At 31.0% G+C, this 23,604-nt stretch overlaps 2 protein-coding genes across 7 annotated transcripts in view; one reads left to right on the top strand and one right to left on the bottom strand.

The window, feature by feature from the left end:
• Window positions 1-12,108, bottom strand: part of MICU3 (Mitochondrial calcium uptake 3) — a 103,888-nt gene extending 91,780 nt beyond the window's left edge. For 2 of the 4 annotated variants that reach the window (XM_035351176.2, XM_035351177.2), the window contains exon 1: window positions 11,708-12,105. In XM_035351176.2, coding sequence (XP_035207067.1) covers window positions 11,708-11,938 — 231 coding nt within the window. In that variant the 5' untranslated portion in view covers window positions 11,939-12,105. Of the gene's footprint in view, window positions 1-11,707 lie in introns of all 4 variants that reach the window. The other 2 variants (XM_035351174.2, XM_035351178.2) reach the window with 2 other exon arrangements.
• Window positions 12,109-12,273: 165 nt separating this feature from the next.
• The window catches only part of LOC118181939 (transmembrane protein 185A), a 69,588-nt gene continuing 58,257 nt past the window's right edge, over window positions 12,274-23,604 (top strand). Inside the window, exon 1 of one of the 3 annotated variants that reach the window (XM_035351180.2) lies at window positions 12,274-12,479. In XM_035351180.2, the coding sequence (XP_035207071.2) occupies window positions 12,442-12,479 (38 nt within the window). In that variant the 5' untranslated portion in view covers window positions 12,274-12,441. The remainder of the gene's footprint in view (window positions 12,480-23,604) is intronic. The other 2 variants (XM_035351182.2, XM_035351181.2) reach the window with 2 other exon arrangements.

Here is a 23,604-nt window from a genome sequence, read left to right as displayed (position 1 = left end):
TATGTATTGTTAACGGAGGAACAGCTAGCATTAGCTGAAGGGCTGAAGGGCATGGATAAGCATCGTTAAAATTTAGGGTGTCCTTTACACAATTAAATAACAGAGCCTTCATTTTTTTTTTTTTTTTTTTTTTTTTTATAAATAATTTAACCAAATGATATCATCTTCTCACATAAACGACATTCAATCTATTTGCTTCCCACACATAAACGACAATCAAACTTTCAGATCAATTGATTGTACATCACAAATGATCAAAACATTGTACAACAAAAAATTTGCATGTGCAAGGACAAAAACCAAAGCAATTATTTGTAATGTTTTTCACCATATTCGTTTTCACAATTGCAGAAAGAATTAGATATATGCACATTTATATCCATATATTATGATGCTTCCAACCACAAATATTTAAAATTATTTCCCACTATTGTTAGACTTTCTGATCCAGAAACAGGAATTAAAATTAGAATATCAGATTTTGTTTCATTGCTGGGTGAAACTTTTTTTTTTATCCAATTTCAGATTGTGAACGGTTCAGTTTTGTAACAGAGTCCATTAATCTATACTAAAGCCAGATATGGTGATCTCTTTATTATGGAGACAACTGATAGGTGGGCCACCATTGCTTCCTAGTTAGTTACAACCATACTTTCTCCGGGATTCGAACCCAGGCCCTTCGGTACCACAGTCAGGCCTCCCCTAACCACTATACTGTCTGGGTGGCTGCTGGGTGAAACTTCACGAATAATTTTTGATTCAATCAGCACTATTTTAAAATAAAAATAATAAAAATAATAATTTTATTGCTGACACTAATGCAAATTTTGGTGGAAAAGCTAGAAGAGGCATCAATAACGTTTCTATGAAACTTAACGAATGTTTGAACCAAAAAACTATTCGAGTAGGGTGTGCAGCACACACTCTACATAATACTATTCAAACAGCATCTGACACTTCCAGTGGATGTTGAAAATATTATTGCAAAAATTTATTCATATATATATATATATATATATATACAGTCAAAAGTCGTTAATCCGGACACCCATAACCCGGACCTCAAAGCTACAAACTTTCTGCACATGCGTCAATGCATAATGCATTCATGCATGCACATAATACGTTTATGCAAGCGTGTTTAATGTATAACGGATGGTATAAGCTAAGCTAAAATTATCTAATTATCTATTTCAGTTAATGTTGCAGATTGTGTTGTTCCTTAATCTTCGCATTGGATCCGGTTTATTATTTTTTGCAGACTGTTAGAGCAATTTTATAAAAGTAAGGTTGAACTTTCGATTATGTCAAATAGAATTCCTGATGCTGGAGCTGCCAAAGAATCTAGAAAGCGAAAGTATGTTTCGAAACGAAAAGTGAAATTGCTGCAAAAAATGGATAAAGGCATATCCTTTGTTTCTCTAACCATTCCGAAATCTGTTTATCAATTTCACACTGCTCTGCGGGGGGAGGGGGACGTCGCGGCGTGCAATGAACTGGAAGTTCATCTGTCAGCACTATCCTTATCTTCAGGGCAGATATTTTTATTTTATTTGGCTTATAATTCCTTACTAAATGTAGTATTTCATCTCGATGTACTCCATCTTTGATATGATTTAAATCAAATTCTTCATCATTATAATTCGCTTCCAATAATGAAGAAAGTGACACAGAGGTTATTGAAACAAAAATTTTCGATTGACAAATTAGTCAGTATTCTCGATACAGCAATTATAGGACTTGAACAGCGGAACTTTGTAACTGAACAAGAAATTATGTCTGTTTATAGAATTAAAGAGAAAGTATTATCACATAAAACGAAGCAACTTAAACAACTTACGTTAAAAGAAATGTTTAATAAAGTAAACAAATAAATATTATGCTTTTTTTTGTAAATTTTGATACCCTTTAGATCATAATTCTTTATTTCATAAATTACAGTTTCATATTTTTAATTTTATAATTTCTGCATGCCATCTCACCAGATCTAAACTGATGATCTGTAATCCGGAAAAATCGATAATCCGGAATCGCCGAAGTTTTGACGAGTCCGGATTAAAGACTTTTGACAGTATATATATATATATATATATATATATACTGTGCATGTCGAAAGTTTGAAGGATTTTTGTGAAAGCGCAGAAATTGAATATAAAAGAATTATTGGTTACAGCAAAACGTGATGGCTAGCTCTTTTACCACCTGTAGAAAATATTAAAAAATATATCAACCATTAAAATCATACTTTTTATCACAAGATAAATGTCCAAGAATATTGCAGCTGTTTTTTGAAAATGACACATCACAAATTTGTCTTCAGTTCATTCACAACCATGCTACATTATTTCACAATGCTGTGAAAATTATTGAAGGGGACAAAATTTCAATTACGGAAGTGTCAAATGAAATCAATAATTTAAAAACAAAATTGCGAGAAAGAATTGATAAAAATTATGTTCTTTTAGTTATTCGGAAGGACATCACTAGGTTGGAAGAACAAGGTGCCATATTAAACTACCTAATGTTCTGAAAGAAGTCATAAATTTTTACAATAACTGCTTGGAATATCTTGAAGAACGGGCAGTTGAATTCAAGGATATTAAAAACTTTCATTGGGTGACACTAAAAAAAAAGAGATTTTATGAGAATATGTGGAAAAAATCTTTTTAATATATTAGTAACCACTTTCCAAAAAATAATATTTGCAAAAATGATAATTTTTTGATAAGCTGTCGTTGGTAAAATGATACGTTACTGATGGAAAAATTAAATGTTGGTTGTCTGCAAATATGGAAACAGACTAAAAATGGATGAAGTTATTCCTTCATTTTAAACCAAATAATATTCCTTACGATAATGTTTTGAAAATTGTAGAACATGCACTCTCCCTTCAGGAACAAATGCAACAATAGAGTATGCAACAATAGAACAAATGCAGCAATACAGGCTGAGTAGCATCAATAAAATATGGACAATTGAAAAAAATGCAGTTGAACGTTTAAACTTTAAAATCTGTATTAAGCCTAAAATATAATCTGACCAATTCATGTGAAAAATTTCACGACATTTTAATAAATGATCTGAATCTACTGCAAAGTATTCACTCAGATTAAAAAATATAACCATGAAAGAAAATCATAATTTTTTAAAATAAAATATTAAATAAATTAAAAAACATAATACAGTCAAAAGTCGTTAATTCGGACACCCATAATCCGGAATGATCTATAATCCAGACCTCAAAGCTACAAACTTTCTGCGCATGCGTCGCGTTCACGCATGCGCACAGGCGTTTACGAGAGCGTGTAAGACCCTTACGGCTGCGAATATGTTTGTGCGCATGCGCGTTTAATGTGTAACGGAGTTATACGCTAAGCTAAAGTTATCTAATTCAGTTAATGTTGCAGATTGCGTTGTTCCTTAATCTTCGAAATGGATACGGCTTATTATTTTTTGCAGACTGTTAGAGCAATTTTATAAAAGTAAGCTTGAACTTTCGATTATGCCAAATAGAATTTCCGATATATATTTACTACAAAGCGAAAGTATGTTTTGAAATCCGAAATCTGTTAATCAATTTCACGCTGCTCTGCCGCAGAGGGGGGGGGGCAGAAACGTCATTATTAGATTATGATAGATTAGAAAGATTATGTCAAATAGAATTTCCGATATATATTTACTAATATGTAATTTGTATCTACAAAGCGAAAGTATGTTTTGAAATCCGAAATCTGTTTATCAATTTCACGCCGCGGATTGGAAGTTGATCTGTCAGCACTATCCTTATCTTCAGGGCAGATGTTTTTATTTTATTTGGTTTATAATTCCGTACTAAGTGTAGTATTTCATTTCGATGTACACCGTCTTTGATATGATTTAAATCAAGTTCCTCGTCATTATAATTCGCTTCCGATAGTGAAGAAAGTGACCCAGAGGTTATTGAAAACGAAAACATTTCGATTGACAAATTAGTCGGTATTCTCAACACAGCAATTATAGGACTTGAACAGCGGAACTTTGTAACTAAACAAGAAATTATGTCTGTTTAATAGAATTAAAGAGAAAGTATTATCACATGAAACGAAGCAACTTACATTGAAAGAAATGTTTAATAAAGTAAACAAATAAATATTAAGCTTTTTCTTTTTGTAAATTTTGATACCCTTTAGATCATAATTTTTCTTTATTTCATAAATTACGGTTTCATATTTTTAATTTTGTAATTTCTGCATGCCATCTTACCAGATTTAACTGATGATCTATAATCCGGAAAAATCGATAATCCGGAATCGCCGAAGTCCCGACGAGTCCGGATTAACGACTTTTGACTGTATTCAAATTATTGTTTTTTTTACAAATATTTTTATAGTTATCAATAGTTAATAATAAATATACTTTTGTATATTTATAGACAAGTATATGAATGTATATAATAAAATATATTTTTTTGAATTATTGGTCAAAATTTTTTTGAAATATTGCTTTCATAACTAAATTATAATTCTCATTTCATTCCATTTGTCCCACCTTGTCTAAATGAAAATGTGGTCACTTTATACTGAATACATGCTGTACTTTCCCTGGTGGGGGTGAAATACAGTAAAGCTTTGGTGAGTTCTGTAAAAAACCCTTGGTGCTAATTTACAAAATTTTATAGATTGTTTTGGAAAATTCTTGTTCAGGTTAAACTTTTTGTCAGCTTCCCCCTTCCCCCACAAAAAAAGGCCCTCGTGTTTGCCAAGAATGGGAAACATTTCATTCCAAAAACCAGTGGCGTAGCTGGAACTCCAGTGCCTGGGGACAACAATTTGCACCCCTTTCTGTGTGCCCAGAATAGAAAGCATTTCAGTAAAAAATTTCGTAGCATCAATTTGGTGGCCCCTAGATGCTGCGCCTGGGGACAGATGTCCTCCCTTGCCCCACCCTAGCTACGCCACTGCTAAAAACTTATTACATCAGTTCTGCACCCCCCTTGTATGCTGCATCTGGGGTCAGATGTTCCCCCTTGGCCCCTCTAGCTATGCCCCTGATATTAGATGTCTAACTTTGCCGGCACAAGATTGATTTAAATACATGATTGCTGTTCTGCTTATAGAGTACAATATTATATTAATTATCTACTTATCATTAATTTTTTATAATTCACTTAATTTTAATTACTCTTCATTTACTACATTACTTATTACTTTATAGATTTAATTTGGTTTACTGTTCCTGACAGCATTCAATGAAGCTCTTAACACATCACATCTGGTCATTAATTTTTTATAATTCACTTAATTTTAATTACTTTTCATTTACTACGTTACTTATTACTTTATAGATTTAATTTTGTTTACTGTTCCTGACAGCATTCAATGAAGCTCTTAACACATCACATCTGGTCATAATGTTGATTATATTATCATAATCATAGAAACAAACACACGCTGTAACATCACTTCATTTTTTACATAGTAGATAGTGAAGTGAGAAAGCCAGGGTCCACCCTGGGCTGTCGTGCCACTGAGGAAGAAAGGAAGAACATAATGAAGTAATTTAAGATATTTTACCATAATTTAAACAACGCAAACTAATAATGAATGAGGAATATTTCATTATAAAATCAATGTCATGATTATTTCAACAAACAGATGACAATAAATTACAGTGAAATAGTTCAAGGTATTAACAGAGACAACCATAATGATTTTGCATGTAATAAATTAAACATTTTGGATTAAACTAAAAACAATGGCAAAAGTGTACAACCCACAGAATACAACGAAAGCAGTAACACATTTAAAAATCAGGCAAAATTCAGTTTAAGTCATTTTAAAATATAAAATCCTTCATTAAATAAAATGGTACTTCCTTTTATATTGGTCCTGGTGAGAATTAAAAGGTTACTAACTTGCAGATGCACACATTCTTCAACTAGCTAAACATTTTTCTTTTAAAATATATGTTTTTTAACATTAAGTATTTAATATTTAATAATAAATATTAATTAATTTTACTACTGAACACAAAACTGGCATTAATTCCAGAGAAATACACTTTTTTAAAACTAAATTAACATTAAATTAATTTTTATGTTGAAATTTTGCTTAAAAATGTTTCTTTTTCATTTATGATTTTAATAGTTACTAAATATTATATTAAACAAGGAATGTTTATATCATGAAATATACAAGATAAGACAGCAAAGCAGAAGAATGAAAACACAGTCACGAAAAATATAAACAGTCACGAGCTGTATTTGATAAATATCACACAGCTTGAAGAAATGAAAGAAGAAGTCATGTTAAAGATCAGAACAAAAGCTGCTTGTTATAACTCCTGTCTATAAAATAAACTAAGACAAAAACAAATACTATATAAATATACAAAAAATCACAATTATATAATTTTATATAACCCATTAGATTATTCGGCATTGCCTTTTTTCAAAGTACTTCCCAAGACAAATCCAATGACATTAGAGATTAAATTTTGCCAGAAAACTAAAACAGTTTTGTATTATTTCAAATAAATGCATCTCAAAAAGTTAATAGCAGGAAAAATAAGCAATCCTGTACACATCTCAGAACTAACTTTCATTGTATAAGGACATGATTGTTAGATAGGTAACTCAAAGACACATGATGAAATCACTACCTTCAGTAGGGAAAGAAATTATATATTGCCCAAAGGCAGTCCATTCAGTCCTTTCTGGAGAATGTACACAAAAGGCTGAGTGGCTACTACAGTACAAAGTCTGTAATCCGGACTCGTCGGGACTTTGGCGATTCTGAATCAGGGGTTTTTACGGATAATATATCATCAGTTTATATCTGGTACGATGGCATGCAGAAATTATACAATTAAAAATATGAAACTGTAATTTATGAAATAAAGAGCAATTATGATCTAAAGAGTATCAAAATTTACAAAAAAAAAAAAAAAAAAAAAAAAAAAAGGTTAATATTTATTTATTTACTTTATTAAACATCTCTTTCAATATAAGTCATTTAAGTTGCTTCATTTTTTTGTGCTAATATTTTCTCTTTAATTCTATAAACAGACATAATTTCTTGTTCAGTTACAAAGTTCTACTGTTCAAGTCCTGTAATTGCTGTGTCGAGAATACCAATTAACTTGTCAATCGAAATTTTTTCATTTTCAATAACTTCTCTGTCACTTTCTTCACTACCGGAAGCGCGCAGACATAAATGCATTACGTGCATACATAAGTTTGTGGCTTTGAGGTCCGGATTATAGATCATTTTGGATAATGGGCGTCCAGATAATGGACTTTGTACTGTATATCTAAACTGTAGTTCCCTCTTCCCACAAGGGAAGGCAATGAACAAGGCACTAAATTTGCATGTTATTTATCCTCAGACCTAAAGTGTCCTTATGTACCAATCGCAAACAGCACTTTAGAAGATGGAGTGCATGCCAGATTTGGTGATTTTGTTGTTAGCTACTGATTTTAATCTTAACTTTTTTCCCTGCTATGTAATAATTTTTAGGCAATCATATTTTTTTGATGACTGGAGTTTATGGGATTGTGGATATTTTTTTGAGGTTATGCATTGTCTGGGTACCTTGATCGGTTGCCAAAATCAGAAGACTACCTGCTAGCATTGGCAAACATGCGATACTAATAATAACAGTAAACTTGTATCACAAAAAGGTAATATATCATAAAATATAATATAATGTTCAATGCATACAATGCCACAACTATGCTGATTTCCAGTTTAAGTGAAAACAAATAACTGAGTACAAAAAACAACAATAATGCATCATATAATATAGCCAGTATAATATTTAATGTAATCATATAATCTTTATTTAATGATTCCAATTTGTACTTTAAACTGCATTTTTAATTGTTTTCTTTTGATGTGATGGCAATATGTAAGATGAGATAAAATGGTACTTGGTTCTCCTTATGAACATAGCAACCTAATTTGGCTTAAAAAAAAATCACAGAATTACACAAATCTAACAGAGTGTACAGTGTTGTCACTACACAAATTATGCACATTGCACACATTTTATAAATCACATAACTATGTTTTTTTTTATTTTTTTAAGGTTACCATAGTTTTTTCTAGTTTTTGCAAAATTAATTTTAATTGACATGACTTTAGCAAGGAAATACCTTCAGTGGCCACTTTAACATTGAAGTACCGTTGTCTGTTTTTTAATTGATTTAATTGATGTGTTAATTTTAAAACTGCATATTCTTAAATGGTGAAAATAGAACCTATATGACTTCCATGACATTGGTGTGCATCATATCAGAAAGTTGCGATTTGATTCCTTTCTTTTTATGATTTCCAATAAAAGGAAAATATTTCTCTGTTAGAGTAGAGCGGCGATTTTTGGTGCAAAAATCACCGCTTCGCAAGCCAAAATAACAAGACGAACAATTGCACAAAATCGGTATCCATGTACCGCCAAAAATCGCCAAGGGGTACCCTAAACTATACTTTTACCTTTTTTTCTTGTATTTAGTAAATAGGTTTTTTTGGTTTGGTGCAATTGGTGCCGTCTCTTGTGGTCAACGGGATTTTCCGTTAGTACCTATATGACTTTTAATATGCACCATGCCATGACTGTGTACGATACCAAATTTAGGTTAGACTAGGTATTACCAAAATTAGGTGCCCCTTCCCTTGTATTATTACGAAGTTGTTGTTTCATTTATCGCCAAGTTGTTATTTCATTTATGGTAATCTGAGTAGTTGAGTGTTACGGAAACCCTATTATGACATAATTGGTTGCGTGATTGCAGTCAATTTGAACGATAAGAAAAGATTTGAAAGGGCTTGTTGTGTGTGCTGGTTAAGAAGTACGTTGCTGTTTTCTGATTTAGATGGTAAAATGGCTGAATGTGGAAAGATTAATTTGAAGTTTCTGTACAATTTGGAATGAAAGAGGAAAAGAGCATTAATTGACTGGTGTATAAATTAAGGTTTCCTTAGCAGCCATTATAAGTTTCTGTTCGTTGGAAGGAAATGTGTATGGTCCAATACCCGGCTGTATGAAAGATATTTTTGACTCTTTGTGAATTTATGTAGCGATGCCACTATACAGATTCTAGTTCAGATAATTCTAGGAAGTTTTTGGATGCTGTTAAGACTGAAGACAGGGAAATTTTTAAACAAAGTAAGTGGATATTTTCTTTGTGTAGTGCTAAGATGAATTTCCTTTTTTATGTTATTTGACTGTTTGATTTAAAATGTAGTTTACTGAGATTATATATTTTTTATTGGCTGCTCCTTTGGCTTTTTAAGTGAAAATAGATCGATGTGTACATGGACAAAGTTCAGGGAGTGCGCAATGCAAAGTTTGTGCAATTTTCCGATTTTAGTTTAAGTGAAAATAGGTCGATGTGTACATGGATACTGAGCCTGTGCAATTCTTGTATTTAGTAAATGGGTTTTAGTAAATGGTATCTTGGCATAGTGTAACGGCAATTTTTGATCGCCGCTACACTAAGCCAAAATAACAAGTCAAAGAATTGCACAAACTCTGTATCCATGTATTACCAAAAACTGACAATTTATGCCACAGGGTACCTGTAAATATATTTTTACCCAAATTTCTTCAATTCTCTCTTTTTTTTTTAAGCAAAAACAGATTGCTGTGCACATATGGAGAGCAACGGCAATGTATCATATAATATGTGTAATAATGAACACGATAAATTTTTATTCAAGTAATAAAATTTTCATTTTAAATTGCTCATTTTTTTATGGCGATTATGTTGCTGACTTACAATAAATATTGATAGTTGGCAATCTTTTCAAAAGAATTCGCCAATTTGCAACCTATAGTAACTCATTTTAATCAAAACAAATGCGAGATTTCTATATTTCATCTCCTGAAGGACTCTTGATTAAAACATGAATGATACTAAGTTCAAATCTGCTTAGCCATAATTGAATAATCCAATTCAAACAGGCATTTTCGATGATGTTCACAATTCATGAAACTTTTATTTAGAATAATACAAGATAATATTAACAGATATAATTATAAATCAGATAAAAAAAATTATAAATAACCTAATAATTCTCAAAACTTTAGTACAGTACAAAGTTCGTAATCCAGATGTCCATTATCCAAAATGATCTAGAATCCGGACCTCAAAGCCACAAACTTTTTTCTTTTTGTATGCCTTACGCATGCGCGTTTAATGTTTACACATGGGAGTTTAGCACACAAAACGAAGCAATTTAAACAACTTACATTGAAAGAAATGTTTAATAAAGTAAACAAACAAATATTAAGCCTTTTTTTGATACCTTTTAGATCATAATTGCTCTTTATTTCATAAATTACGGTTTCACATTTTTAATTGTATAATTTCTGCATGCCATCTTACCAGATTTAAATTGATGATCTATAATCCGGAAAAACCCCTCATCCGGAATCGCCGAAATCCCAATGAGTCCGGATTACGGACTTTGTACTGTATCAGTTCACATAACAGCATACAATACATTTTAAGCCACAATAATAATACATAGATAATAATGAAATCACATAACAGTACATTTTAACCCACAATAATTTCACTAATACTTCTGGCTAACTGTTGCTGAAAATGATAAATACATTAACAAATTTCACCATCTGCATACAACTGAGAATCAACATAATAAATGATTAATTACTAGAAACTCAGTGTTAATGAGACTGATAACGATGACTTTATAATGCAGCAATTAAACAGTTTCACCCATCTAGTATTAGAAAACCAAACTAATTTTCTGACTAATCAGAAAAAAACTGGATTGATCTTTGGATTATGGTAACTTGGCGATTTTTTGGCGACCAACCCTGCTACAGCAACCTGCTAGTTTCTGTTTGAACGCCATTTTGTTTTCACGAAGTAAAGGCATTTTTTTTTTTTTACTCAATATTTTTTCCCAACAATCTGCTAGCCGAATTACGCTTATGCTAGAACTTTTATGGAACAAAGGTGCTTAATCATGACGAAGATTAGGTGCGAAATTGGGAGAAAGTGCAGAATCGCCCACCGCTTGCCGCATTTTTAAGAACTGCACATACACGGTATCATCCATGTACACATCGACCTATTTTCACTTAAAAAAACATCCCAGAATTGCACAAAAATGGCATTGCGCACACTCTTGACTTTATCCATCTCCACTACTAAAGTCCTAGCTAGTAACCTTTATTGCCTTACCAAAATGTCGCCAAACTACCTGTTACTATATTCCAAAGATTAGCAAAAAACTGAAATAAATTTTAAGAAATGTTTAACGTAACAAAATTACGAGATTGAGAAGCTCTGCAGTCACTTGGACTAGACTTCAGCTGAAGATAAAATATAATGAAATAAAACTTTGCCGATGAGGGAAACATAATTTTTCCATGTATTAATTTTTTTAGCTCCGTATCATTACATGTCATTGAAACTTATTCATTTTTTGTATCAATTATTCAATTCATAATTCTCTGCTTGTAAAGGTTAATTGACTATTAAGTGTCGAAGAATGACGATACTTTATGACAAACTAGTACGAATTACTTCCTATGCACAACTAACCACTAATACTAATCAAATATAGTTTAAAAAAGAATTACATAGAAATTTTTGTATTTTTGATTATATATGACGCATCTACAGAATATTTCTGAATGGTATCAGAGAACATGAAATATTTTAAATATATATATAAATATATTGTTAACTCACGGGTTTTGAGTGTGGATTCGCTCGGACCAAGCCAATGTCGCGTTTCGTACCAAACTTTTGGAGTTTGTCACTGAAAATCATCAGTGTAATTCCGGTGCCAATGCTCGCACCGATGTAATAAAACTTTTCTTTATTATCTTGAATCATACTGAATACTTTGCGACCGCGATGATCTTTGCATCGCCGACCAAACCTCAACAACATTTGAAGAATTCCCAAATTTCTGAACATTCCAAAATTTGAAAGCAAAACTTCTACTGCTCTACAACTTCACATTAGTGTTGCCAGATAATTAAATCGACTTTTTCCTGTTGGGAAAGAGGAAAAAAGACAGCTTGCGTAATGTTCGGAGAACAGCTTTGATGGCTACAGTTTAGCTTCTTTAGAAATGTAGGTGACACTTTTTATGCAAACGGAAGTAAATATGGCGTGATAGGGGTTAGTCTGTATTTTAGGGTGCCCCTTGGATTATCGCCAAGTTCTTGTGGAACGGTGCTCGATATACCTGGGTACCTAGACTGACGTCCTATCCCAAATCGAACATACTACTACTTTGTCTGCCTTTCTATTTTGTGCGCGTACAGAAAGACTTAGTGGAGGCAAAACTAGAAATTTTTCTAATGTGTTTCTCTTATGTTGTCGAAGTGTCTGCTGTAATTGAGAATGATATTGATGCAGTTGTAATGAGCGAAAGTAATTTGAATGCCAGCAAGCTATTACTCTTTGATTGAAGTATGAATTTACAGAGTTTATTTCAAGATTTTAATCCCAGGTATTTTTACTGTTGTGCGCATTATGAAAATAAAAACCAGGATGGTAATATTCTGCTTGTGATATCATCGTTAATTTTTCTTAAGATGCATAATATTTCAAACCATTGAAATTTAAAACTCTCTGCTAATTATGATTAACTTTTTGTCCGTTTCATTTTTTGCCATACTTTTTACGGTCTAATTCTTGTATATTTTCTGAAAAAGACTTAATAGATAAGATATTCGGGAAAATTCCACCTTTACTGAGATCTGAACTCATACCCATTACTGTGTCAATTGCTTCTAGTAAGTAGCAGGTAAATTTTCAAAAGAATGAAAATTCTAAATAAAGTAATTAAAAGTAAATGAATAAGCCCATAACTTGCGCTAAAGCTGCAAAATAATAAACATATAATTTATCAATAGAGAACTTTTTCATACCATCTCCAAGGACCAGAAATTTAATTAAATCCATAAATTATTATAATAAATAAATTTTTTATACAGTATTTTAAATCAGTATTTCTAGATTTCTATTGCAGTAAAAACCATAAAAAAGAAAAATTCTGAATTGCAAAAATACCAAAATCGGTAAAATCCTAGTATACGGTGCAGCCTTGGCGCGACTTTGAAAATTATCGCCAACACCAAAAATGATCCAAAGAACGTCTATATATATAATATATACACATAGTATATGTATACACACACATATATATACTGTATACATAGTATATACTATGTTTAACTATATATTTTCTTTGAATGAACAGTTAACTACTCATCATATATGTCCCGTTTTTACTGCTCATCATAAAGTAGCCAAATCCCGTGTGCACCGGATACTAGGATTAAACCCCAAAATCAAAAGTAAACATTTTAAGTACTGAAAAAGTAGTTATTGTCAGTGACTGCAGATTAATTGACTTGTCAAGGGGAACAAACCAATCTGCTATCAATTAACAACAACTAAATAAAGCGAGAGCGTTTCGTTATTCTTCCAAGTAAGGACCCAATGAATATTCTGCGGAGCCAGATCACAAGTCACGTACAGTCTAAATCAATAGAAAGAAATTAGTCCATTTTATCCAAAAGAGCTTTCATAAACAAAATATAGTTAGATAATCTTTTAAATTAAGTTCATTAAGAACGCAACTTAACGGGATCCTCACTTTAGAAGAATCATTCCCGGATACTCAACTTCAAACACAAAAGTAAAAACAAAAGTGATACATTCTTTAATATTAAGAAGTTAAATTCAAAATCAAAAGAAGATCAAAATTTACATAATCTTTTAAATTAAAGTTTAACAAAAAATTGTTACCTAGACATTTAAAAATCAAACTCGTGAAGAAAATTAAAATCAACTTCCATGTCTGCAAAAATTTTGGTACAACTCTAATATACGCCCTAATTTCACCAAATGTGGCGATATGTGTTCTGCGCTGGTTTTTGGCGCGATTGCGTGTTCTATGGCAACCCTGTTGACGTTGAAAAATCTTTCGCTGGAGCTCGTTGGTTCGCCTCTGTGTCTGAGAAGATGGGAGGGAAAGATAAAATGGTAGTTGTTGAATTGGTTGATCTTTACAATATGGTAACTGGTAGTTTGGCGACATTTTGGAGGCGATAAAGGTTACTACCTGGGACTTTGGTAATAATGTGAGCAGTACTCAGCTCCGATTACGCATTATTTTGTGTGGGGGAAATGAGAGATCATGGGATATGTCATGTGATATTAATGGACGAATTACGGTTCTTTAATCAGAAAAGGGGGGAATTTGGACAAGTATCTGTGGATGTATATTATTTTGTATTAAGCTTCATTGTGTGTTGTGTGAAGTAGGGTTGAATAATTTTGGGATTGTATGGCGCTGTCTAAAGTGAATTGTAGATGTGATAAAGAGAATTTTTTTTTTTTTTTTATCAAATTCTATCAAATTCGGAAAAAAAATCGTTCAGTAATTTTATTGAATCCATAATAAAAGTGTATCCACCATGTAAGGAAGATTCGAAAGAAGATTAGGTTAGTTAGACTTTGTTAAGAATGTGAGTAGTATTCAATTCTGATTACGCATTATTTTGTGTGAGGGAAATGAGAGATCATGGGATATGTTATGTGATATTAATGGACGAATTACTGTTCTTTAATCTGGAAAAAATCTGGCAATTTTGTATTTGGCTTTATTCTGTGTTGTGTGAAATAGTGTTTGTGAATTTTTGGATCCCATGGCCGTAACTAAAGTGAATTCGAAATGGGTATTTAGTGGTATTGAAAAGGATAGTAATAAATGTTTTTTAAGCTTGTGCGAGAGAGAAATAAAGATGTTTTATTATGTTATTTATTTTACCTGGTATCTTGCTTTGAAATATAAGTATGATTTTAAAGATTCTGAAACAGAAGTAAGAAAAGTGTATCCGCCACGTAATCAAGATTCTGAAGAAGATTAGGTAAGTTAGTTTTTTTAATTATTTTAGGATATTATTTTTATGCATTGTTGTAAATGTAAGGTGGAAAGGAATTTGGTATTATTGGGAAAATTGTTATTAGCAATGATTTAGTTTAAAGTAATTAGGATTGTAAGGTAATTTTTATTAATTTAATGTATGTGCTCATTTATATTTTAAGTAGTGTTTTTGAATTTAATTATATTTGAATGAAATGATAGTTATTTTGTGAATTTTATGTTTGTAGGAATTTGGTATACGTTTAAGTTGAAATAAACGTGCATGGAAATAATTTAAATATTTGATATTAAGTATTTGTAATGCTTGAGGTATGAATTCGTTGGTGACGTGTATAATGTAATAGATGATTTAGAGGTAAAAGTTTTTGGATATTCTATTTATTTTATATGTGGAAATGTTGATATTTGTAAAGGGTAAATACTTTTTCGCGATCATGTAATTTCATATATGTTCTTTTTACCGGGTTTAAAGATTGAGAAAATTGTCATGTATTTCCGTGAAATTTTTTTAATTTATGAGAAAAAAGCAGTGTACATGGATATAGTGAAGACTGTGCGCAATGCCATTTTTGTGCAATTCTGGGATGTTTTTTTAAGTAAAAATAAGTCGACGTGTACATGGTTTAGTGATATTTTAATGAAATGATAGTTATTTTGTGAATTTTATGCTTGTAGGAATTTGGTATACTTTTAAGTTGAAATAAACGTGCATGGAAATAATTTAAATATTTGATACTAAATATTTGTAATGCTTCATGTATGAATTCGTTGGTGACATGTATAATGAAATAGATGATTTAGAGGTAAAAGTTTTTGGATATTTTATTTATTTTATATGTGGAAATGTTCATATTTGTAAAGGGTAAATACTTTTTCGCGATCAGGTAATTTCATATATGTTCTTTTTACCGGGTTTAAAGATTGAGAAAATTGTCATGTATTTTCGTGAAATTTTTCGAATTTATGGGAAAAAAGCAGTGTACATGGATATAGTGAAGAGTGTGCGCAATGCCATTTTTGTGCAATTCTGGGATGTTTTTTTAAGTAAAAATAAGTCGGCCTGTACATGGTTTATGTGTATGTGTTATTTTGAAAAACGCGTAAGGTGTATGGTATTGTGCACTTTTTCCGAATTTTGCAGTGAATATTTGTCATGATTAAGCAGTTTTGTTTGATAAAATTTCTAGCATAAGTGTAATTCGGCTAGTAGATTGTTGGAAGAAGTGTTCAGGAGATAAGAAGAAAAGAAACATGTCTTTACTTCGTGAAGACAAAATGGCGGCGGGGAAAAAAAAATAGAGGGTTGCTGTAGGGGAGTTGGTCCCCAAATTTTCGCCAAAAAATCGCCAAGTTACCGTAATGTAAAGATCAACCCTTTTTTCTCATAAATTGCAAAAATTTCACGAAACTACATGATAATTTTCTGAATCTTTAAACCCGGTAAAAAGAACATATATGAAATTACCTGATCGCGAAAAAGTTTATACCCTTTCCAAATATGAACATTTCCACATATAAAATAAATCAAATATCCAAAAACTTTTACCTCTAAATCATCTATTATATTATACACGTCACCAACGAATTCATACCGCAAGCATTACAAATACTTAGTGTCAAATATTTAAATTATTTCCATGCAGGTTTACTTCAACTTAAACGTACACCAAATTCCTACAAACATATAATTCACAAAATAACTATCATTTAATTAAAATATTACCAAACCATGTACACGTCGACTTATTTTTACTTAAAAAAACATCCCAGAATTACACAAAAATGGCATTGCGCACACTCTTCACTATATCCATGTACACTGCTTTTTTCTCATAAATTAGAAAAATTTCACGAAAATACATGACAATTTTCTCAATCTTTAAACCCGGTAAAAAGAACATATATGAAATTACCTCATCGCGAAAAAGTATTTACCCTTTCCAAATATGAACATTTCCACATATAAAATAAATAAAATATCCAAAAACTTTCACCTCTAAATCATCGATTATATTATAAACGTCACCAACGAATTCATCAATTTTCCCAATAATACCAAATTCCTTTACTTCCACCTTACATTTAGAACAATGCATAAAAATAATATCCTCAAATAATTAAAAATACTAACTTACCTTATCTTCTTCAGAATCTTGATTACGTGTCCGATAAACTTTTCTTTAGTTACGGCCATGGGATCCAAAAATTCACGAACACTGTTTCACACAACACAGAATAAAGCCAAATACAAAATTTCCAGATTTTTTCCCGATTTCCCCCCTTTTCCGATTAAAGAACCGTAATTGGTCCATTAATATCACATGACATATCCCATGATCTGTCATTTCCCTCACACAAAATAATGCGTAATCGGAACTGAGTACTGCTCACATTATTGCCAAAGTCCCAGGTAGTAACCTTTATCGCCTCCAAAATGTCGCCAAACTACCAGTTACCATATTGTAAAGATCAACCGTTCTTTTTACCGGGTTTAAAGATTGAGAAAATTGTCATGTATTTTCGTGAAATTTTTTTAATTTATGAGAAAAAAGCAGTGTACATGGATATAGTGAAGAGTGTGCGCAATGCCATTTTTGTGCAATTCTGGGATGTTTTTTTAAGTAAAAATAAGTCGGCGTGTACATGGTTTACGTGTATGTGTTATTTTGAAAAATGCATAAGGAGAATGGTATTGTGCAGTTTTTCCTAATTTTGCAGTGAATATTTGGGTTGATCTTTACATTACGGTAACTGGTAGTTTGGCGACATTTTGGAGGCGATAAAGGTGACTACCTGAGACTTTGGTAATAATGTGAGCAGTACTGAGTTCCGATTACGCATTATTTTGTGTGGGGGAAATGAGAGATCATGGGATATGTCATGTGATATTAATGGACGAATTACGGTTCTTTAATCGGAAAAGGGAGGAAATCGGGAAAAAATCTGGAAATTTTGTATTTGGCTTTATTCTGTGTTGTGTGAAATAGTGTTTGTGAATTTTTGGATCCCATGGCCGTAAGTAACGTGAATTCGAAATGGGTATTTAGTGGTATTGAAAAGGATAGTAAGAAATGTTTTTTAAGGTTGTGTGAGAGAGAAATAAACATGTTTTATTATGATATTTATTTTACCTGGTATCTTGCTTTGAAAGATAAGTATGATTTTAAAGATTCTGAAAGAGAATGAAGAAAAGTGTATCCGCCACGTAATGAAGATTCTGAAGGAGATTAGGTAAGTTAGTATTTTTAATTATTTTTATGCATTGTTGGAAATGTAAGGTGGAAAGGAATTTGGTATTATTGGGAAAATTGTTATTAGCAATGATTTAGTTTAAAGTAATTAGGATTGTAAGGTAATTTTTATTAATTGAATGTATGTGCTCATGTATATTTTAAGTGGTGTTTTTGAATTTAATTATATTTTAATGAAATGATAGTTATTTTGTGAATTTTATACTTGTAGGAATTTGGTGTATGTTTAAGTTGAAATAAATGTGCATGGAAATAATTTAAATATTTGATAATAAATATTTGTAATGCTTCATGTATGAATTCGTTGGTGACGTGTATAATGTAATAGATGATTTAGAGGTAAAAGTTTTTGGATATTTTATTTATTTTATATGTGGAAATGTTCATATTTGTAAAGGGTAAATACTTTTTCGCGATCAGGTAATTTCATATATGTTCTTTTTACCGGGTTTAAAGATTGAGAAAATTGTCATGTATTTTCGTGAAATTTTTCGAATTTATGAGAAAAAAGCAGTGTACATGGATATAGTGAAGAGTGTGCGCAATGCCATTTTTGTGCAATTCTGGGATGTTTTTTTAAGTAAAAATAAGTCGACGTGTACATGGTTCAGTGATATTTTAATGAAATGATAGTTATTTTGTGAATTTTATGCTTGTAGGAATTTGGTTTACGTTTAAGTTGAAATAAACGTGCATGGAAATAATTTAAATATTTGATACTAAATATTTGTAATGCTTCATGTATGAATTCGTTGGTGACGTGTATAATGTAATAGATGATTTAGAGGTAAAAGTTTTTGGATATTTTATTTATTTTATATGTGGAAATGTTCATATTTGTAAAGGGTAAATACTTTTTCGCGATCAGGTAATTTCATATATGTTCTTTTTACCGGGTTTAAAGATTGAGAAAATTGTCATGTATTTTCGTGAAATTTTTCGAATTTATGAGAAAAAAGCAGTGTACATGGATATAGTGAAGAGTGTGCGCTATGCCATTTTTGTGCAATTCTGGGATGTTTTTTTAAGTAAAAATAAGTCGGCGTGTACATGGTTTATGTGTATGTGTTATTTTGAAAAACGCGTAAGGTGTATGGTATTGTGCACTTTTTCCGAATTTTGCAGTGAATATTTGTCATGATTAAGCAGTTTTGTTTGATAAAATTTCTAGCATAAGTGTAATTCGGCTAGTAGATTGTTGGAAGAAGTGTTCAGGAGATAAAAAGAAAAGAAAATTGTCTTTACTTCGTGAAGACAAAATGGTGGCGGGGAAAAAAAATAGAGGGTTGCTGTTGGAGAGTTGGTCGCCAAATTTTCGCCAAAAAATCGCCAAGTTACCATAATGTAAAGATCAACCGTTGAATTGAAGTTTGGCAAAAGGAAATATGATTGTGGCTATCCTCTTGAGGGGTAGTGGGTATTTAGAAGTGTGGAAAGAGGGTCTGGGAGATTATTTTTAAGGGCAGTGCATGATAGAAGTAGGGATTTGTGATTTTATTCATTTGTGAACCATAGTATAAATTTTCTGGATAGTGTGTCTGGCTGTGATGTAAATACGATAGTGATTACGTGGCGGTATGAAATTTATATTTCTGCTATTCGAAAACGCATTAATTCATGGTAAGTGCATTTTATTTTATCCTTGTTCTTATTTTGTAGAATGTTATGTTCATTGGTTCTTTAGTATGAATTTCTGTCGTTATTGTTGTTTTTTTAAATTGTTTGAAATTTATTTTAGTTTATTTTGTTGTTTAGTGTCTAGACTGTACAATTCGTAGAGGTTTTTAAAGTTGAAACAGAACGCTGTGTACATGGTATTATTTGAAATTTATTGTTGTTATGTTATTTTATTAAAGCGAGGAGTGCGTAGATCGTAGATTCCTTCCTTGCCTAAATTGTGCAATTCGTAGAATTTTTTTAAAGTTTAAACAGGATGCTGTGTACGTGGTATTCTTTGAAATTTATTGTTGTTATGTTAATTTATTAAAGCGAGGTCTGCATAGTTTGTAGATTCGTTCGTTGCCTACATTGTGCAATTCGTAGATTTTTTTTAAGTTAAAACATGTCGCTGTGTACATGGATTCTTGTCAAATATTTTTGGTTAGAAACTTTACGTTTTTGCTATCTAAATTTTTTGTTTTTGTTTCGGATTTTTAGCTAAATTGTGTGTTCAAAACGTAGTTTTTGCATGTGCGAAAACTACGTTTTGAACAAACCGCGTTTTTGGAAACATTTTAGGCTAAAAGTTCAAAATGTAGACAAAAAATTTAGATAGTAATATGGCAGCGTAAAGTTTCTCGCCAAAAATATTTGGCGAGAAATTTCACGACTTGAGGGCGCATATCAGAGTAGTTCCAAAATTTTAAAATAAAATGTTTGGAAATGTGATGAAATGTAAGAAGTGTTATCGTAAAATATGTTGAAATCATTTTAGACGCTTTAGCCTTAAATTGGCAAGAAAAACATAAAAATATTTCTTAAAGATAATGTATTGATAGTAGGCTGTACTAAAATAGCACTTAAAGCTGCTAAATTAGAATGGAAATTCTAAATAAAGTAATTAAGAGTAGATTAATAAGCCCATAACTTGTGCTAAAGCTGCAAAGTAATAAACCTAATTTATCATTTGTAAACTTTTTAATACCATCTCCAAGGAACAGAAATTCAATTAAATCCATAAATTATTATAATAAATACATTTTTTGTACAGTATTGTAATTAGTATTTCTAGTCTTTTATGGTAGTAAAAACCATAAAAAAATAAAAAGAAAAATCCTTTATTTATTATAATAATTTTAATTGAATTTGTGGATAAAAATATATTTACGGGTGACCCTTGTTGAAAATTGGCGATTTTTGGCGGTACATGGATACCAAGTTTGTGCAATTCTTTGACTTGTTATTTTGGCTTTGTGAAACGGCGATTACACAAAACCAAAATAACAAGTCAAAGAATTGCACAAACTTGATATTCATGTACACATCAACCAATTTTCACTTAAAAGAACATCAGAGAATTGCATTGCGCACTCCCTTGCCTTTATCCATGTACAGATTGATCTTTTTTCACTTAAAAGTCAAAGGAGCACCTAATTCTACAGTAGAGCCAAAGAAAAAATACATAATCTCAATAAACTTCATTTTAATTCAAACAATAAAATAATATAAAAAATGAAATCCATCTTATGCGTCTAAACACTACCCAAAGCAAATATCCACTTACCCAGGGTTCGTACGGTCCTTAAAGAGTCCTTAAAAGTCCTTAAAATTTTGGAATCAATTTTTGGTCCTTAAAAGTCATTAATTTTGGCCAAAATCAGCAGAAGGTCCTTAATTTTAATCATCTGAAATTTCTGTTTGTTTTTATGACTGCCATTTTGAGTGTGAATTAGCATTTTGGAGGAATATTTTTGGCGATTCACTGACACTTTTGAATGGGCTATAATTTGTTTCTATTTCTAATATAAATGATGAGATACTCGAGTTTCTAAAGCAAGAAGTGAAACATAAGCATTTCGAAATTCATTTTTTCTAATAAAGAAATCTTAAACAACTTTTCGCTTTTGGGGATGCGAATTCTTTTATTAAACGGTTCTAAATTTGGCGACTTGTCAATATTTTGGCGATTTTAAGATCAGTTTCTATAGAAAATTTTTAATTCCGAGATCTGAGAATTTTTAGACGATTTTTGATAAATTTCATTAAAATAATGGTAATATATTGAAATTATATTTAAAAAATAACATTAAAATAAAACATCTCTATTTTTTGCTTCATATTATAAAGTTTCATTTTGGCAACTTATTATACAATATTATGAATCTGAAAAATAAGACATAATGCTATAAAGCGTAATTTACGAAACAGCTTTTAACAAGAGCAAAATTAGCTATGTAATTAATTAAAAATGTCTTCTTTTTAATTTTTTTCATAGTAAGCGTTTTCCCCGTCTCAGAATATTCAAAATTCTCAGAATGTGCATCAATTTTCTCTATAAAATTAATTTTACACTTTTTCCCTCCTTTTTTTCTTCCAAAATATTTCTGCCTTTTTGCTGTTACAGAATTGGTAGGGATAATTTTTCTCTAGTATTTTAGACATTGCCGCTTGGAAAGTTTAGAAGGATTTGAAGGCAAGATTTATAGACCCACGATTCTAGAAGATTTGAGAAATATGCGACAAAATGAAAAATGTCTCCATGGTATCAACATGTAATGGATGTATTTTACATAAAGTTTGCGATGAATTTCTTACCTTTTGGAGAACGTCTGGGAAACATAATATTTGAATGTTTTACTTCTGATACTAGAATCTTTTTCCTAACATATTTATCTTCCCTTTATTTTCTTTACTTCTCACTAGACACAAGTATGGAAAATATCAAAACTGCTTCTAATCTTATCACATTATAGAAAGGGATTTTTTTATTAATAAAGAAATTGAAAATTTACAATTTAAAAGATTCATCTATAATATGTCTTAATGCATCAACACATAGCTGGCACTAGGCATTTCCCACCTGATGCAGTCTCTGTGGATCCTAAATTCTGCTACCTAGTGCCTTTCTAAATTCTGCTTCCAATGCCTGCTCTAAATTCTAAAAGTTTTGCTATTTCTAGATATTATTCGGTGTGTCACTAAGTTCTAAAATTCTGCCACATCAGATTTGTAACTGGGCTTTACCATATATACTTCATATTTCTTCTGAATGTTCATATTACTAAAGAAATAAAATTAGCTACTTTTTCTATATGTTCTAAATGCATTTAGTGTTTCTTAGATTAACAGAAATCCTTAGTTAGATTCAAAAATTCTAAAATGAAAAGGAAACATGTTGAAGAAACAAACTGAGTACATAAAGAAAATTACTCTTCAAAGATATGTGCAGTTGTTATTATGTAACTTACCTGTTGTTTATGATTTCAGCCTTTCAGTTTATGATTCAGTCGAGGGTTTGGGGCTATTTAACTTTTACCAGATCAAGTAAACCCTCATAGGTACCTTGTGGAGAGGTTGACATCTTAGAAGATAAGCACGCAGAAACTAGTGAGAGCATTGGTTTGCATATTGAGACAAATCTCTAATTGTTAGAAAAGATGCTTAAAGAGAAGAAAACCGATATAAACTAGCCAAAATGTTTGGGAAGGCTTCAAATTAAAACGAAGGATAAATATCTTGTTGAGTGTTGTTGTTACAAAACATAAATGTTTTGTAGTTTTTAATGTGTATCCTAATATCGTTTAAGAATCAGTGTCATAAATTATACATATTTTAAACTGTGAAAATTTATTAGCTTTTGATTTTAATAAGCTTTTTAATAAATATTGTTAAAAACTAAAATTTAATAGTGGCCATGTAAATCCATTATGACTAAGGTTATCTAATTACCTAATTTAATTATTTATAACTAACTGCTTACCCTTAAAAAT

Source organism: Stegodyphus dumicola, chromosome X1 (genome assembly GCF_044657685.1).
Source record: "Stegodyphus dumicola isolate Sdum_Otavi_A_Nest chromosome X1, ASM4465768v1".
Lineage (NCBI taxonomy): Eukaryota > Metazoa > Arthropoda > Arachnida > Araneae > Eresidae > Stegodyphus > Stegodyphus dumicola.
Note: the sequence above shows the minus strand (reverse complement) of the source record. Positions and strands in the feature narration are given on the sequence as shown.